At 34.4% G+C, this 17,997-nt stretch overlaps 1 protein-coding gene across 1 annotated transcript; it reads left to right on the plus strand.

Annotated features, from left to right (window-relative positions):
- Positions 1–1,318: 1,318 nt before the first annotated feature.
- Positions 1,319–11,789, plus strand: LOC114259218 (PHD finger protein ING2). The gene is made up of 7 exons (XM_028199230.2): positions 1,319–1,533; positions 1,634–1,705; positions 2,479–2,783; positions 9,343–9,406; positions 10,371–10,627; positions 10,762–10,800; positions 11,400–11,789. The coding sequence occupies exons 1-7, from the start codon at positions 1,488–1,490 to the stop codon at positions 11,502–11,504; spliced, it is 888 nt and encodes a 295-aa protein (XP_028055031.1). The 5' UTR covers positions 1,319–1,487; the 3' UTR covers positions 11,505–11,789.
- The last annotated feature ends 6,208 nt before the right edge of the window (positions 11,790–17,997 follow it).

Here is a 17,997-nt window from a genome sequence, read left to right on the forward strand (position 1 = left end):
TCATGCTCTCGAACGAAGCCAGTAGCTCGAGCAGTCCCTCAGTGTACTTCGGTGGTGCCTACAAATGCATTGGGAATGATCAGTATTCGGAAGGAACAAATATCAAAAAGAAAATGAAAAGCTGGAGAAAATGTGGTACATACCGGAGGTGCATCGCGAGCTCTAACGTATCTATTCCCGACTTCCGCTGGCTCGATCAGAATCTGGTAGGCCATTCCCATCGGCCTCTCGCATGTCAGCATGGTTGGGATTTCTGGCCAACCTGTAATAACCAGACCCTCGTACATGTTTTCTGATATATTTTCAGACCCTATTTTGTGATTTTGAATGCTTATTGTGAATTTCTATGAGAAATTAAGGTTAAGTAAGTGAACTCCATGTTTAAGGGTGTCTATCTGTTTAAACAAGAAGAGAGTGAGAAATGGCAAGTGGTGGCAAGTGGCGACGGAAGACGGTAGTGGAAAGTGGTGACGGTGGGTGGTAGATAGCGGGTGGCGGTGGGTGGTAGCGGGTGGGTGGTGGTGGTGGTGGGTGGGTGGGTGACGATGGCGGGTGGTAGGTGGTAGCCAGTGGGTGGTGGGTGATGGTGGTGGTGGTGGTGGCGGCGACGGCGACAAGGGGTGGGTGGCGGCGGCGAGTGGGTGGTGGCTGGTGGTGGCGGGTGGTGACTAGTGGTGGCAGGTGGGTGGTGAGTGGTGGTGGCAGGTGGTGGTGGTGGGTGGTGGTGCCGAAAAATGGTGGTGGAAAATGGTAGCGGGCGGTGGCTAGTTTTGGGTGATAAAAAAAAAAAAAACTCAAAACTCAAAACGGAAACACATTTTTTGTGTTTTTATTTTTTGGCAAAATTTGTAAACTGTGACCACTGATTTATAAATTAAAAATTTTATCAAACAAGTTTTTATTTAAATTTTTAAAATTTTTATAAATATAAATAAAAAATTAAAAACCGAACGACGCCGTAATTTTTGATATTTGTTACCAGACGGGACCTAATAAACTTAAAAGTGCAAATAGAATTTAGGCCAAGTTTGGGAAGACTAAAAAAGTGCATTTTTTGTCTTTTTGGACTAAAAAATTGAGGTTGAAAATATGGATGTTTGGGTTAACTTTTTGACTTTTTATTGAAAAATGTGTAATAAAAAATTGTAAAAATTGATTTGTAGGGAAAAATTTGAATTGGGAGTTGTGCAGCCGTAATTGTTGACTTTTGATGAATAGTTTTAACTTTTTAATTTTTTGAGTAACTTTTCGACTTTTTGATTTTTTTTGAAAGTACCCAAACTTGACCTTAATAAACAGTTTTGAAAGTGCAAATAGAATTTCCCATTTCAGAAGGACCCGCGTGGTTTTTTTTTTCTTTCCACTTTTGTCCAAGGGAAATCGGAAATCGAAAATCGAGCTCGTCTTTCCCTCTCAAAATTGTAAAACCCTAACCAAAAAAAAAAGAAAAGGAGGAGAAGAAGGGCACCGCAGCTGGTTGGTACGCCATGGCCATCGCTCGAACTGGAGTGTTCGTGGATGACTATTTGGAATGTATGTTATTTCCTCTGTCTCTTCTCTCTCAATTTATCATATTCTCTTTTTGAGTTCTATTTGCTGCTGATTTTATTTATTTATTTAAAAATTCGAATAGATGCAAGCACATTGCCAGCAGAGCTCCAGAGGCTTCTCAATACCATTAGAGAACTCGATGAACGTTCACAAGGTACGTACTTCCTTCCTTCCTTCCTTTCACACTCAATTAGGGCTGACCATAATCGTTTTTGGTTTTTGAAATACACGAAACCTTACGCTTCAGTCCGAACTAGACAGTTTAGATTATGTTATAATAAAATATTTTATTACTATCAAATATAAAAAATTTAATGACGCCTGTTTTTGGTTTGGGATTTGGGAAAGGATTTGGAAAGGTAATTGAACCAAAAAAAAAAAAAAAAAAAAAGGGTAAATGTGAATAAAATATACTTTCATTTTACCTAGTTTCACACACTTTTTTTTTTTTTTTTGTCTTTTCTAAATCCCTTCCCAAATTCCCCAACCAAACGCAACATGATAGAATAGTTCTAAACAACCATATAAACATTTCTTGAGTAATATTTTCTAATCACATTATGTATAATGATAATATTTTTAAAATTCGCGATTCCGAACTGAATTGAACCGTGGTTTAGTTGTTTGGATTAATTCCAAGATTTTTATGGATTGGTTTGGTTCTAAATTTGGTGTAACCGTAGGTAATGGATTAAATCGAACCAATTTGAACTATGCTCATCCCGACTCTCAATCTAACACAAATGTTAGAATAATAAATGTTTGTTTGCATATGTATGTGTGTGTGTGTGTGAGAGAGAGAGAGAGAGAGAGAGAGAGAGAGAGAGAGACTAGGCATGCTATCCTTTTGTTAGATTTTTTTATTCTAATAATAATAATAATAATAATAATAATAATGATAATGTGATTCAAAATTTTGGGAGAAAGCTATGATAAATCAAACAAGGCAGCAGACCAAGTACTGCTTGGGGTTGGCTTCTCAAGGCTCAAAGAAAGGTAATAACGAAGAAGAAGAAGAAGAAGACGAAGATGATGATGATGAAGAAGAAGAAGAAGAGGAAGAAGAAGAAGATGAAGAACACCACGTTGACGGTGAAGAAGGAGAAGAAGAAGAAGAAGACGAAGAGGAGCCTGCTTTCGAGAAGATGAAAAAGGATATTGAGGCAAACCAGGACAATGCCTTGAGTCTATGCACCGAGAAGGTTTTATTGGCACGGCAAGCTTATGACCTTGTAAGCTAAATTTCATTCACTTCTTTTATAGAACTTTCTCAGCCTATTATGCTTCATTTTATGCCAGTTCCATTCCATGCAGTAGGTTCTATGCTTCTAATCATTCTGTTCTTTAATTCTATGATGTGTGTTTAGTAACCAAATCAAGATTTTGCTACAATTTTTGGTATGTGTTCACGTGTAGAGACTAGACTAGAGTGCGTTCATTCTTAGTCGATTATATATATTTTTTTCTAAATTGCTTCCTTGTTAAATGATATTGTACTTAGTTTCTAATTAATTAATATGTGGGCAATTCAGCTGCTGATTACATTTTCAATGTTGTAATCTACCACAGTTTTAGTGAAGTTCACTAGCATCACGATAGCACCATGGAAATTCTCTAAGTTGCAATGTAACGATGAGGTGTATGCAAACTCTCCATTTTATTAAGAAGGTCACTCATATGGCAACACCTGTCAATGGTCTCTTATGGCCATAAGCTTTTTGAAATTATCACCTTCATACTTATTTATTAATTAGAAATTAGAATTAGTCCTTCAAGCTAGATCCCTGAGTCTTTTAACAAAACTGAAGGATTTTATGCCATTAAAAAAAGAGTATACGGTTTCTGTGTGCACAACTCATGCTCCAAATTTGTTCAAATATCCATACTTTGGCCTTTTATTTTGTGGCGCAATGCAAACATTGTCTCCACTTTAAAAGCCTGTCTTATGCTATAAAAGGATTTGATTCTTTTATATATATATATATATATATCTTAAAGGGGGCATGCTGTTATTAAAAAAAAAAAAATTAGCTAGATTAGGGCATGTGGGCATTAAATAAGAATGCTGCAAGATTTATTTATTTATATTTTATGTTATGTAATCATGAAGTCAGCATCAATTTCGAGCTTTGCATCCTTGACGTATTTGTGCCATGCATGACAGCATTCATTCTGTTTACTTCTCAGCGTGGGCATTACATCATTGAATATTGTAGTAATGCTAAGCTAGCAACTTTTACAGCAGATGTTGTAGACTTTAATATAACTAGAGATCTGAGGTTTAGTCGGAAATAGGAAAAGAGTGACTCATTGATTAGGCCATTGCCACCATGATAAATAATGGTCCAGAGCACAAGATTAGTATACACTCAATGCACAACAAATAATTCTTTCATGTGGCAATTCAATATTTGTCAATCGTGGCAAGTCATATCAAACTGATAAAATGCAACGGACAAATATGTTTTTGCAGGTGATATCATTTCTTTATGTGTTCTTCATACATCAATAACTCGCCTTCTTAGTTGCTGCAACAATGGCCTACTGGGGGGTGTCTTGTTTGGACTGCGCTCTCATCAAGATAGAACTTCAATTCTCTCTCAACTGGAATGTTGTTCCAACTAGATCTAGGATGGGACCATTCAAACATATGAATCCCAAATAAATATAATAGAAAGCTACCGAGGCAAAATATAATATTATGTAGAGAAGAAATATTTATCCTCAACTTGGTTTTCCTCCCATGAATTAAAAGATGGAGATTTTTCATTTTTTTTTTTTTTTGAGAACTTAAACATAAAATGTATGTTATTTTTTTGATCAACAACAAAAGCTTTATTGATAAATCAAAAAAGGAAGAGAGGATGAGGCATTCTCTTACAAAAGGACAATGAGAATACAAAAAGTAAATAACCCTAACAAGCTAAACACGAATAAAATGTATGTTATTGGTAATGAATTGTTACTTGTGATATGAGAATTTACTATGCTTATTTTAACACTTGAAGTGGTGGTATAATGTATACATTTAACATATATATTACAACCTAAATGATGAAGATCATGGAAAGAAGAAAAAGAACAAATCTGGAATTTCACATGAGGCACATTTTGGGTATCAAGAATTAAAGATTTGGAATAATTTCGAGTCTTCATGTCATTATAGTAGGTTTTAGTAACTAAAGGTATAATGGTAATTCCAATAATTGTTGGACATGGGTTATAGGGGTCACCCATGGATTTTATTATTTTGGGTCAAGTTATTAAATGGATCATTATATATAGGTTTTATTATGTCTAAAATAATCTTAGTGGTCAAAAGTCTAAATTTCCTATTTTGATGTTGAAGTAGAATTGGAAGCCATTACAGTTTCCTTTTATGATTGAAGTAGAATTGAAAGTCATAATTGGTTTAGAATATTAATAGTTGCTAAATATTTTTAGTTTTTAAATTTGAGTTATAGTCTTGATAGAATTAAGAGTCTTTAGCTTATAAATATATGTGTAATCTCAATGATTAAGGAGAAGAGTTAATATTATGAAAATCTGAGGTTGTGTTTGTGTGATTGGCCTATCCCATGTGAGGGTGACGCACCTCTCTCTCTCTCTCTCTCTCTCTCTCTCTCTCTCACGCGACCCGAATCCGCCCCCAGAGGTTTATGCCGTGACCGGCCAGTAATCCCAGATTACGTTCGGTCTCAAAGACAAAACTGATAATTAATAATTAGAAATAATAACGGGGCATTGCGGACGCAATATTAAAATACAACCATGTCCATCGAGCAGTGCACACATATAATTACATGAATAATTAAAACTAGACATGAACTCATAGTTACAACTTACATCAAACATCTTAACATTTAGACAAAATATCCGTACATAACAAGTTCCAAAAACAAAAGCAAACTAAATAAAAGAACTTGGTTCACAAGGTTGACACAACTTGGCTCCACATGAGACCAAGATCGCCCCATCAGAGAGGCACTCCGAAGCGGCTTGACAAAAGGGTGGACTGCCGAGGTTGCTCTAAGCTTGTCGCTCCATTTGCTTACCTACATATATATAGGGGAAGGGGGTAAGCTAAAACTCAGTGAGTAATACCAGTGTAAAGAGGTTAAATGAATGATATCTATCATAGTACAAAATCATTTCACATGAGTTCGAAACAAATCATATCACATGAGTTCGAAACAAATCATAAGTGAGTACTTGTCGTATCAAAGTTCACAAATCATATTTATATGTGGTACATCCAATAGTGCAACAAAGGGCTCGAAGGCATAACAAAGGGACCGCATGAGTCTAATGAAGGGACCATATAGGCCAAGCAAATAGACCACTTGGGTCAACATCAGAGATCTCTATGCACATATAACAAAGGGCCATGGTATCATTTTTCCTGGGCGAGGGTCTTATAGCGAAGGGCCATGGTATTGATTTCCTCGGGCGAGGGTCTTATAGCAAAGGGTCATGGTATTGTTACCCCAGGTGAGGGCTACACTAAGGATACGACATTACATTTCAAAAGAGATAATCAGTCACTCATATCAAAATATCATTTCAAAATAATAACCTTGCGGTAAACCAAAAATACACTTTAATAACATATTTTTACAAAGATACTACTCACAGTGGGCTGGTATTGATGATAGACCTCGTTTGGCTACCTACACAAATCACATAACATAAATACACATTAAACACACGTTTGTAACAAGTAAAGCATCTTAATCCAATCTTCTTGCATGTGTTTCTAACTTATTCCATGACTAATGATGTTTAAGAATGCCTAAAAGGACATGATGATGCAAATATGCACTTAGGAGTGTTTGTCAAAATTTGTTGAAAATAGAGCGGTGTGACTTGACTGCAAAAGTATTGGTTGCTCAAAATGTGCGCTCGATGGTCACTTGAGCCAAGTGTTGAAGAAAGGTGAGTTCTCTCGAGCGCACACTTGGTCACTCGAGTCAACTGCCAAAGGCTTGCAAAAATACTGGATGCCTGCAATGGTCGCTCGAGCCATGAATTCTTCACTCGAGTGAACTGGGCGAATTCTGAGTTTTCCAGAATTGAGTTTGAAGTTAAAAAACATTCCTTTCAAGTTTAAAGCTTGCATGGTTAGTCTCAAAAGCTTAGAAACTCTTCATAAAATATGAATTGTTGAAAATTATGAAACCATGATCCCAAATTCTTTTTTAATTCTTCAAAACAAAGTTCAGAACACCATGTTCTTGCCATGCATGTGGTAAACTCAACTCTTTTCTTTACAAACCATGTTTATATGAGATGTTGAGTGTAAAATCATGAAGAATCTCAAGAAATAACATGTGTAAGTCCCATGTATGTATGAATTTGTAGAGAACCAAGTTCAAAGATGGAGAATTATGCATGTATGTACACAATTCACTCAAACTCACTACACTCATGACGATTCTAACTCTTTTCTTTCAAATTCATGCAAATGGTCCTACAACTTGGTGAATTCATCTTCCTACATGGATTATCTTTTTTAATTCTTCAAAACAAAGTTCAAAACACCATGTTCTTGCCATGCATGTGGTAAACTCAACTCTTTTCTTTACAAACCATGTTTATATGAGATGTTGAGTGTAAAATCATGAAGAATCTCAAGAAATAACCTGTGTAATTCCCATGTATGTATGAATTTGTAGAGAACCAAGTTCAAAGATGGAGAATTATGCATGTATGTGCACAATTCACTCAAACTCACGACACTCATGATGATTCTAACTCTTTTCTTTCAAATTCATGCAAATGGTCCTACAACTTGGTGAATTCATCTTCCTACATGGATTATCTTCATGAATTATGGGTAAGAATCATACCTAGAGCTTGAATTTGGCCTCAATTAAGCTTAATTTCTTCAAACTGCCTTGAATTCCCCTTCTCTCTCTCTACAAGTGTTGTCTCTCTTCTCCTCTCTCAATTTTCAGCTCAAGAGTTGTTGAAAATGAAGTCTTAAGTGTAATTAACATATATATATATATAGGTGGATTAGGCTTAACTAATTAAATGTTATTAAGACTAATCAATTAGGCTTAAGTCTAATAAATTATAATTAATTTATTATAATTATTTTGTTCCGAATCAAATTTTAATTAAACTTGCCATATAGTTCTAAATATTCCAACTAACCTATTGAATTAATCAATTTCGATTTTTGAATCTATTTGGGCTTTCAATTTTGAATTCTAAGGCGACATTCAAACAGATATATCACAAACAAACAGATAAGTATCAAATAAGCATGTAATCATGCATATTATACCCAATAAAATAATATGTAAAAACAATACGGAGGTCAGGGTTGTCACACTTTCTCTCTCTCCAGCAAGGTTATTGTTCGCATCACTGTTCACAGTGCTTAGAACAGCCACCCAATAGCCCCTGAACACTTGTGTTTTCATTTCCAAAACCCCACCTTTTTGCAAACTCTTAAACTCTTATTTTTTAAATACTTTTGTAGCCACAAACTCCCACCAAATCTAGTCCTATAAGTCTATTGTTGCTGCTGCCAGTATATTTAATCAGGGCTCACTACTTGTAGGAAAGTAATCCTTACTCGTCTTACATCACTAAACAACAAACATATTTCAGCCTAAACAACAAACATATTTCTTACAATATATTTATATATAAAATATATACTCTCGCATAGGCGCTCCACCACCAGCCCCCACTTTTTACAACTAATGTGTGCTTGTGTATTTGAGAAAGTTCTCAAATGTCTCTTTAACGCTAATACATAACTTCAATGTATGTGATACTTGGCATTGCAAGTAAATTGGCATCTGATTAGTGTTGGTAGTTTGCTAGGACAATCTCACTGTCATACTGCCACGATTGTTGTATAATTGTTTAATTATGTTGTCAAAACCCACATAACTTTTATTTACATTTGACTACTACACTAAAAGTTGTTTATTTGAGGTCTATAAAGAACGGATACTCCAAAAAAGGTCCTGTACGAGTGTTGGATATGTATCGGATACAAATACATGATCAATATGTCTGGATATGTATTGGATATGATAAATAGGTATCCAATTTGTTTTTTATTTAGGTTTCAGATACGGGAGGGATACAACAAATAAATATCCAGTTGTTTTTTATTCCAATTTTTTAATTTATTTTTTATTTTTTCAAAGGTCAGTGCTCTCTCATTCTTTCTCCCTCTCTCCATCTATTTCTATCTCTCTTCATATTCTATTGGGCTTGTTTTGTCTTTGATTTATTTCCTTGTGATAGACTATTTTCTGTTGTATTAGCTTTATAAGGGCTACACACATGTTAATACAGCTAGCCACTGGAGATGCGCTGAAATACTATGAGGTTACCCCTGAACTACCAATTGGTTTTACTTCTGTTTTCATGTGCACTCCATTTTTGGTAACCTCTTAAAATTTCACCAGAGTAGTTATAGTGAATTCTCCTGTCAATGCTCTCTTATATAATGTTGATCTTATGAGTTGCTTGTTTCCACAATTCTTTCACTTAAACAATGAAGACAATGGTTTGCTGTGTCATGTTTGTTAGAATGTTTATTTTCTCATTGTATTCTAGATTATGCTAGGAGCTTTTTGTTGTCACAACACAACATTGTTTAACCATAAACCATTGGGGGACACAAAATTTGATTATGTCCCAAGTATTAAATTTATCTGTGGTGCATTATTTTCATATATTGTCCAGTCACTGTATTGTTGTTACCTTCTAAGAGTTGGAGCTCTCTTTTTCATTTTATTTTATTTGCTTATTTTATTTCAGATAGATAGCCATATAAAGCGGCTTGATGAGGACCTGACCAACTTTGCAGAAGATCTAAAGCAAGGTTTAGCAAATGCTTCCTAGAGTATCCAGTTCAATTACTCTTTATAATGTTTTTTTAGCAGTTCTGAATTGGCTATAAATAAGTTAATGGGTTTAAGCAAAAAGTCTTGTGGTCTTAAAAACCAGCATCTTGTATGACCGCTAGAAGTTTCCTAAAATGCCAATACACCTTACTTAAAAGTTTAATTTTCCCTATTTAAACACCATTAGATATCAGTAACAACTGGTATTTTTAGTGTTTGATATTGAATTGTTGACCACCAACTCATCTAAAAGCTTAAGCTATTAGATAGAGGGGCAATTTTATTATTTATATTTATATTTATATTCTCAATAGGCCATGTGTGGCCGGGCTGTCCTCCATAAGTGGACCAAACATGTGTAAGTATTTTAATTATCGGGTGGGCGGTGAGGTTTAAAGACATGATATTTGTTATAGCTTTTGGGGGGTGATTATAGCGTATTTTGATTTGGGAGTCTGTACTAGACTGTTTAGTGCAACTTCTGCCTATAGCTTATTAGGCAGAAATAGCTTAAATAAGCTAAAAAAAGCTGATTATTTGAAAGGTGAGGTAGGGGTGTTTTTAGCTTCTGCTTTTTGATTATCAGCTTTTAACTTAAAAAAAGCTCCACCAAACAGGGCCATTACTTGCTCTAATACCATATTAAATTGTTGACCAATGACCACCAACTCATCTAAAAGCTTAAGCTATTAGAGAGATGGACAACTTCATTATTTATATTCTCAACTGTATCATACTGGATCATCAAATGGGACATACTAATGGTTGAGGTAATTGCATGACATGTCCCGGCCACACTGGAACGGGACATACTAATGGTTGAGGTAATTCCAGTATTTTTCTCTAGGTTTGGATCATCAAATGGGACATACTAATGGTTGAGGTAATTCCAGTATTTTTCTCTAGGTTTGCTTATAATTTTTCTTTTGCCAATATTTACAGAGGGAAAAATATCACCAGATGAGCCAACAATTCTTCCTCCATTACCTTTAGTCCCTAAAAATGAGAAACGCAGATCACATTACGGAACACCTCAACCAAAAAGGGTTGATTACAGGGAGAGGGACTGGGACCGAGAGCGTGACAGGGATTTTGAGCTCATGCCTCCTCCCGGCGGCCTTAAGAAGGATTTTGCTGCCCCTGTTGATCTTGATCAACCCATTGATCCAAATGAACCTACCTACTGTGTGTGCCATCAGGTTCTGACTTCTGTTCAACTTGTGTTTTGTTTTTTTAGTTATTTTTCAAGTTACCTCTCTCTGTCTCTCTTCGCTTCAATTGATTTGGTAAACTACATCACTAACATACTGCAACTGCCTTAATCATCTTTCAGGTGTCTTTTGGAGATATGATTGCCTGTGACAATGAAAATGTAACTCACGTTTTCTTCATTCTTTTTTATAGCTTTCTCTCTGCATAATTCTCTCCTGGTTCTCATTCTATTTTGTTTTCGTTGATTCATTAGATACAGATATTTCAACTGTTAGGTTTGATTGTCTTGGTGGCAGAATCGTTCAAAAAAATTCGTCAAAGATGATAGTGAGGAGTTATGTAATGAACAGTAGTTAGTATTGTAGAATTTTTTCGGAGTATCTGATTGGAAGCATGAGAGAGATTTGGAACAACATAGATAATCAATACAATGTGAGGTGAAAAAGCCAATCTCTGGACATATTTTTGGTTCATAAAATAAGAATCGTAACTGATTTATGAAAGCCAAATCCATCTCTTTGTTGTATTGTGTGGTCTTCTCTAGGTACACATTCACTTGCTGCTTATCACTTAAAATATAATATGATGGTAAAATAGTAATTTCAAGCAATTTGAATCCTTGCCAACTTAACCACCAGTCTTGAGATGAAGGTAACTAATTGATTGACTTTGTAATTAAGGTAGTCATTGTGGGGAAGTGAAGAAAGGATCTTTGTGATTCTGGTTTATTTATGTTTTATTTATTTTTTCTTTTGACAGTGCCAAGGAGGTGAATGGTTCCACTACTCGTGTGTTGGGCTCACACCGGAGACGAGATTCAAAGGAAAGTGGTATTGTCCAACCTGCAGACAACTTCCACTATGAATACTTGCATGCTGTATGCCAATCATCATTTGACTTCTTAACCAAACTGAATTGCTGTTGCTGTTGCTCTTGCTCTTGCTCTTGCTCTTGTATATCTTTCATAGAAAAACACAAATTGAAACAAACAAATAAATAAACAAAATTACTTTGGATCCAGTCATTGTCACTACCCAATTTTATAAACCCATATAATTCTACCTCAATGTAATAGAAGTAATCAAATAATCATACTCTAGCTCTCCGACGATACATATATATCACATACAAAACATGTTCTGGATTCTATTCATTATCTTTTACAATAGTTACATGGTATACATTCCCATGTCTAATGCATCATACATATAATTCAACAAAATAAATCAAGTTGTTATTCTAAGGCATACATTCAAAATAGACGACATTCTCTCTTTACAACAAGAATATAATAGAAAGCCATCATCCTCATCCACTTCATTGATAGACTGAAGAGTGATTTATAACAATTGGAATGAACATGAATGTACAACATAATTTAATTTTTACTTAGGTTGTATGTGATTGGGAGATTTGGGGAGGGATTTGAAAAGGGAAAGAAAAAATGTATGTAAAATTAGGTGAAATATAAGTATATTTTATTTACATTTCATTTATTTTTTTTCTTTTCCTTTTCAATTTTTTTTTTTTTCAAATCTCCCAATTAAACAGAACCTTAAGGTGAATAAAAAGAATAGCAAAATTCATTTTACCTCCCTCTGGTATGGCTTGATAGCACTTTATCTCCCCATCTTTTAAAAATAGCCATATGCCCCCAATATGGTTTTGGACTAAAACGTAATCATTAATACTGTTAACTATAAATGTGAAATGATTATAATACTTTGAAATCTTATACTTTTTTATTATTTTCTTTCTCATTTTTATACACAATTTATAATATCTAGTATTAATTCAATTAAATCATAATTAATAATAAATTTTTAATTATTTATTGTAATTCTTAAATTTTTATTCTAATTTCAATTTAATTATATTTTAGATCACAATCAATCCTAAATATTTAACTATTTATTGTAATTTTAATTATATTTTAGATCATAATTAATCCTAAATTCTTAATTATGTATTATAATTTTTGACAAGTTAATCTAATTTTAATTTAATTATATTTTAGATCAATTCTTAATTATTGTTTATCTTATATTTTAGATCAATTCTTAATTATATTTTAATCTAATTTTAAGTTTGGGGAAAATGAAAATTGTCCTTTTGTTATATTAATTTCATTCTAATTTTTCAACGAACAAAACTCACTGTCAAAAGTGGTGTGTAATATACCTTTCGTTAGTTTGGTTGAAAAAACTAACGATAGCACTTTAATTCAAAATTACGTGGAGATTTTTTGCCTATATTTAAACGATAAGGAAATAAAATGCTCTGGTTTCAAATCATAAAGAGGTAAAATGAATTTAACCCTAAAAGAATAACGAATATAATCCTATGATGTGATAATAAGTAGAATAAAACTTCGTAGCTCGAATCTTCCTTCCCCCGAATCTCCCGACTGTCCAAAACGACGTCATTTTGGACAGTTTCCTTTTTTTTTTTTTTTTTCCCCTCCTTAATGTCTGAAACGCAGAGAGAAGAGAGAAGAAGAGGAAAAGGGAGAGAAAGAGAAAGAGAAAGAGAAAGAGAAGAGAGGGAAAGAGGGAATGCAGAGAGATAGAGGGGGTCGCCGTCGCCTTCGCCTCTGATTGTTTTTTTCTGCCCGTTTTTTTTTTTTTTTTTTTTTCAGATCAATCGATCATTGTGTTTTTTTCAAATCAACCATTTTTTTTTCTTCGGATCGATGTGTTGATGAGGATGATGATGATGGTGATGTTGTTGATGATGAAGATGTTCTGGATCTGAAGATGAATGGTTGATTTTTTTTTTTTTCTAGATCTGAAGATGAATGGTTGATGATGATGATGTTGATGAAGATCTAAAGATGAATGGCTTGTTGGGTGGTTTTTTTTCTCTTTGCTACTTCCTTCTTCTTCTTCTTTCTTGTTCTTCTTTTTTGATTTTTCTTGTTTTGCGTTATTGAAAAAAAAAAAAAAAAATCAAAACGATGAAACGACGTCGTGTTGAATTCGGACGAAATTCGAGCTCGAAAATTTCGAGCTACGTAGCATAACTGTAATAAGTAACGTAAGTCAATTTTAAATTCAAATCTTTTTCCTCAACTCTTTTTCCTAGGTGTGTATCTATCAGTGGTCTATCACCAAAATCATCTAAATAACCCCTACTTCATTGGAAGGAAATCACTGCTTATATAACTCCCGCTTAATTAGCTACTAATTAGAAGGAAATGGGCAAGTTTTCAGACTTTCATTGTGAAACTCAAACCAATTAATTCTCAATATCAATTTCACTATACACAACTTAGATTCGCTAATGCTGTGTTTGGTTGAGGGATTTGGAAAGGAAAAGAGAAAAAGTGTGTGAAGGATAAAGGATACAAGAATTTCAATTTTTCGAAATGAGTCGGACATTTAAATCAAAGAACGATTTGCAAATTTTTAACCAAATCATCTTTTAATTTATAATTTCCACCAATTCAAATTCACATGCAAGAGTTCACAATTTATCCTTGTATATATAACCACAAATTTTTCAATATCATCAATTCTTTCAATTCAAGGAACTTTAAACCACTTTCTAGCATTAATTCAAATATGTTACAAAAATCAGTAAATTACAAATATTCAATTCTTGTTTTTTACTCTACAAGCAACATAAAATAAAAAAATTTACAAAATTAGGCTTTAAAAGATTATTTGATGAATTTCTTAACATGCATGAGTTCAACAACATATAACTATTGACTTTGTGAATTATAGAAAAAATACCACATATTAATTACTCAATTTATACAACAAAAGCAATCTCCAGAGGCTAGACAATTCCTAGAAGATATGATTTTGATATTAAGAATCAATTTTTGTTCTACTAACTTCAATTTGACTTGAATATTGTTGGGAAATTTTCAAAATTCATAATTTCGTTTTTGGGTGTTTTCAAACCTTTTCTTATTTTTCTTTAGAAAACTTGAAATAAGTTTGGGGACTTTGTCCTATATTGGAAGGAGAGAAGAATATGGAGCACTTAATAAAGTGTTACATGGAATATTTCTTTGAATATGGAATTATGGAATAGATGCTAGTGTACACGCACTCACATCGCAAGAATGGTGCTTCGCACCATCTGCAGTGTTAGCACCGACACATCGCCGCCATGAGGGCTTTTTCTATTTGCATCGGATAGGTTGAAGCGATAACATGGATCCGACGTAGCATGGATGATGTGGAATACAGTCAGCACTTCATGACCGTGATGTGGCATCTGCTAGCAATGAGTCAATCAACCAATCGAATGGTTGTGTGTTTGATCTAAAGCAGTTTGATCATAGCCATTGATTGGAGATGCATGTAATTGTACGGTTGAGATGGCACCCAATTGTCATCAGGAGTGATCAGTCAAGGCATCTATTCGGTGTGGGATTGATTTGCACCATAGATCGTCAATCCAACGGTCAGATCTGATCAGATGTAATCAAGGGACTTGAACATTCGATCAGATGCATCAAGGCCTATAAATAGGCTGCGGAATCAACCATTTCAATCCATTCAAAATATTGAAAGTATTCTTGTAATTCTTTCTCTTTCCCTCTCGATTTAAAGTTTTCGATTAAGAGTTTCTTAAGCAAGTTTCTACTTTTCTTACTAGTAATCAAATTCTGCATATTTGATTATTAGTGTCTTGGTTTTGTTGATTATATCAAGAGTATTCTGATTTACTGTCGTCAGTGCAAACGCCGGTGGACTTGATCCTTAGATCAGGCTTTATTGTATCCTGGAGGCAAATTTGCTATAAACCCCTGCAGACCTTTTGGTGGGTGCAAATATTGTGTTTAGGAAAAAGACTAAGTAACGCAACTTGAAGCACCAATTTTCTGTTCTACATAGACAAGATCATCACCAAGTTTTTAAGCCGGAAGACCATCAACTGAAGAATTCAAGATGGATTGATCCAACAATCTAAAGACAATGTTTCGATATGGCTATGTCTATTTAGAAAATGACTCAATATTTCATGAAGCTTGATTGATTTGATGGAGAAAATTTCCGACGTTGCTAAAAGAAGATGCACTTCCTGCTCACTAATCTTAAAGTGGTATACGTGCTGACTACCCCCTATTCGGTAGAGCAAGAAGACGAGACGGTAGAGCAAACTCGTACTAGAACCAAATGGGAGAATGACGACTACATTTGCTGAGGACACCTTCTAAATGCGTTGTTAGACTCTCTGTTCGATGTGTACAACATTTGGAAACGGTAAAGCAACTCTAGGACACATTGTAGTCAAAGTACCTCATTGAGGATGCCACTAGTAAGAAATTTCTTGTTAGTAATTTTATGCATTTTACTATGATTGATACAAAGCCCATTATGGAACAATTCCATGAGATCCAGCATATTCTGAGTCAATTTCAACAAAAAAATATGAACATTGATGAATCTATTGTAGTTTCATCTATAATAGAGAAATTGCCATCTTTTTGAAAGGATTTTAAGAAAACTCTAAACACAAAAAGGAAGATTTTACTTTAGAGGAATTGGCTTAACACCTCTGAGTTGAAGGAAGAGTCAAGGCTTCTTGAAAGTAAAGATAACCAATTGGCTCAGACTTCCAAGATCCACATGGTGGATGATGGCAAGAGGTTTAACAAAGGGAAGCGTAAGAGCGACCCCCAACATGAGAAAGATGTTAAGAAGCTGAAAGGCGCTTCCTTGCACTTTGGGAAGCCAAGGCACTTCAGAAATGAATGTTGGTCATACAAGAAGAAGCGAAAAGCATCAAATGCCAAGAACAAGTTCGTGGCTATTGTATCCGAGGTGAACATGCTCAAAGATGCTGGTGACTGGTGGATTAACTCAGAAGCAATGAGGCACGTTTGCAACGACAAGAGCCTTTTCGCTACTTATGAACAAGTGAGTGATGGAACAGTTCTCTACATGGGCAACTCCTCAACTGTTGTTATTAAGGGCAAAGGGACGGTGGATCTGGATTTCACATCTGGAAAAGTCTTAAGTCTTAATGATACTTATCATGTACCTTATGTCTGGAAAAATCTTGTATCTAGAAGCCTACTTAATATGTATGGTTTCAAGTTAGTATTTGAGTCAGACAAATTTGTCATGTCTAAGGGTGGGATCTTTGTTGGGAAGGGCTACATGTATTAGGGAATATTCAAACTTAACGTTATCAATAATACATTTGTTTATGTTTATATTGTTGATTCTCTTTCTTTATGGCATGCTCGTTCAGGTCATGTTAATACTAGGAAAATACATAATATGGTTAATTTAGAATTAATTCCGAAGTATTGCATTGATATGTTTGAAAATGAAAATTTTGAATGCAATCTAAAATTACTCGCATTGCATTTCCTAAAGTAGATAGAGCCATATCTTTGCATGAACTTGTACATAGTGATGTATGTGACATGCATAGTACCCCCACTAGAGGTGGTAATAAATATTTTGTAACATTCATTGATGATTTTTCTAAGTATTGTCATATCTATCTTTTGCATTCAAAAAATGAGGTGCTTGATAAATTCAATATTTTAAAGACAGAAGTAGAAAATCAGTGTAATGTCAAAATAAAGAGACTTAGGTCTGATAGAGGCGGTGAATACTATTTTTCAGAATATTGTGAAGATGTTGGTATTATTCATGAGAAGTTTGCACCCTACACACTACAACAAAATAGAGTAGTTGAAAAAAAGAATAAGACATTAACATAAATTATTAATGCTATGTTTTCTTACTTCAGTTTAAGTTCTAGTTTTGGGGTGAAGCCTTGTTCACTGCCTATTACATACTCAATAGAATTCCTCTCAAAGGAAGAAATGTTACTCCTTATGAACTTTGGAAAAACAAGAAATCTAATCTAGTTTACTTCAAAACTTGAGGCTGTAGAGTAATAGTCAGATTGCCTAAACCTAAAAGAAAGAAATTAGGTGAAAAAGGAATTGAATGCATATTTCTTGGCTATGTTATACAAAGCAAAGCATATATGTTTCTGGTAATAGAGCCTAACGGTTCAGTAGAAACAAATACCATCATTGAATCACATGATGCGGTATTTTATGAGAATCGTTTCACAACCATTCCAAGATTGGATTCTAATCAAGGAAATGAATCAACTCCTTTGATGTCTATAGAGGAAAGTGAACGAAATGAACCCATTGAGCCTATTGAACTTGATGAACCTAATAAGCATGTTAAACTAAGGAGAAGTAATAAGGCTTGGATTGAGAAGTCATTTGGCCCTGAGTTCATTATTTACTTACTAGAAGGAACTAGGGATGCTCATTGTAAGCAAACAATGCATTCTTTGAATGTGGATTCAGATCCATTAACCTTTGAGGAGGCTATGAAGTTTCAAGATGTTACTTTCTAGA

This window comes from Camellia sinensis, chromosome 12 (genome assembly GCF_055761805.1).
Source record: "Camellia sinensis isolate YWXY chromosome 12, ASM5576180v1, whole genome shotgun sequence".
Lineage (NCBI taxonomy): Eukaryota > Viridiplantae > Streptophyta > Magnoliopsida > Ericales > Theaceae > Camellia > Camellia sinensis.

Excerpts from the sequence above, each read along its gene's own strand:
- LOC114259218 (XM_028199230.2), top strand. The coding sequence starts at position 1,488 with ATGGCCATCGCTCGAACTGGAGTGTTCGTGGATGACTATTTGGAAT. Across the intron at positions 1,534-1,633 it reads CGTGGATGACTATTTGGAAT|ATGCAAGCACATTGCCAGCA; the intron begins GTATGTTATTTC and ends AAATTCGAATAG. Across the intron at positions 10,628-10,761 it reads CCTACTGTGTGTGCCATCAG|GTGTCTTTTGGAGATATGAT; the intron begins GTTCTGACTTCT and ends ATCATCTTTCAG.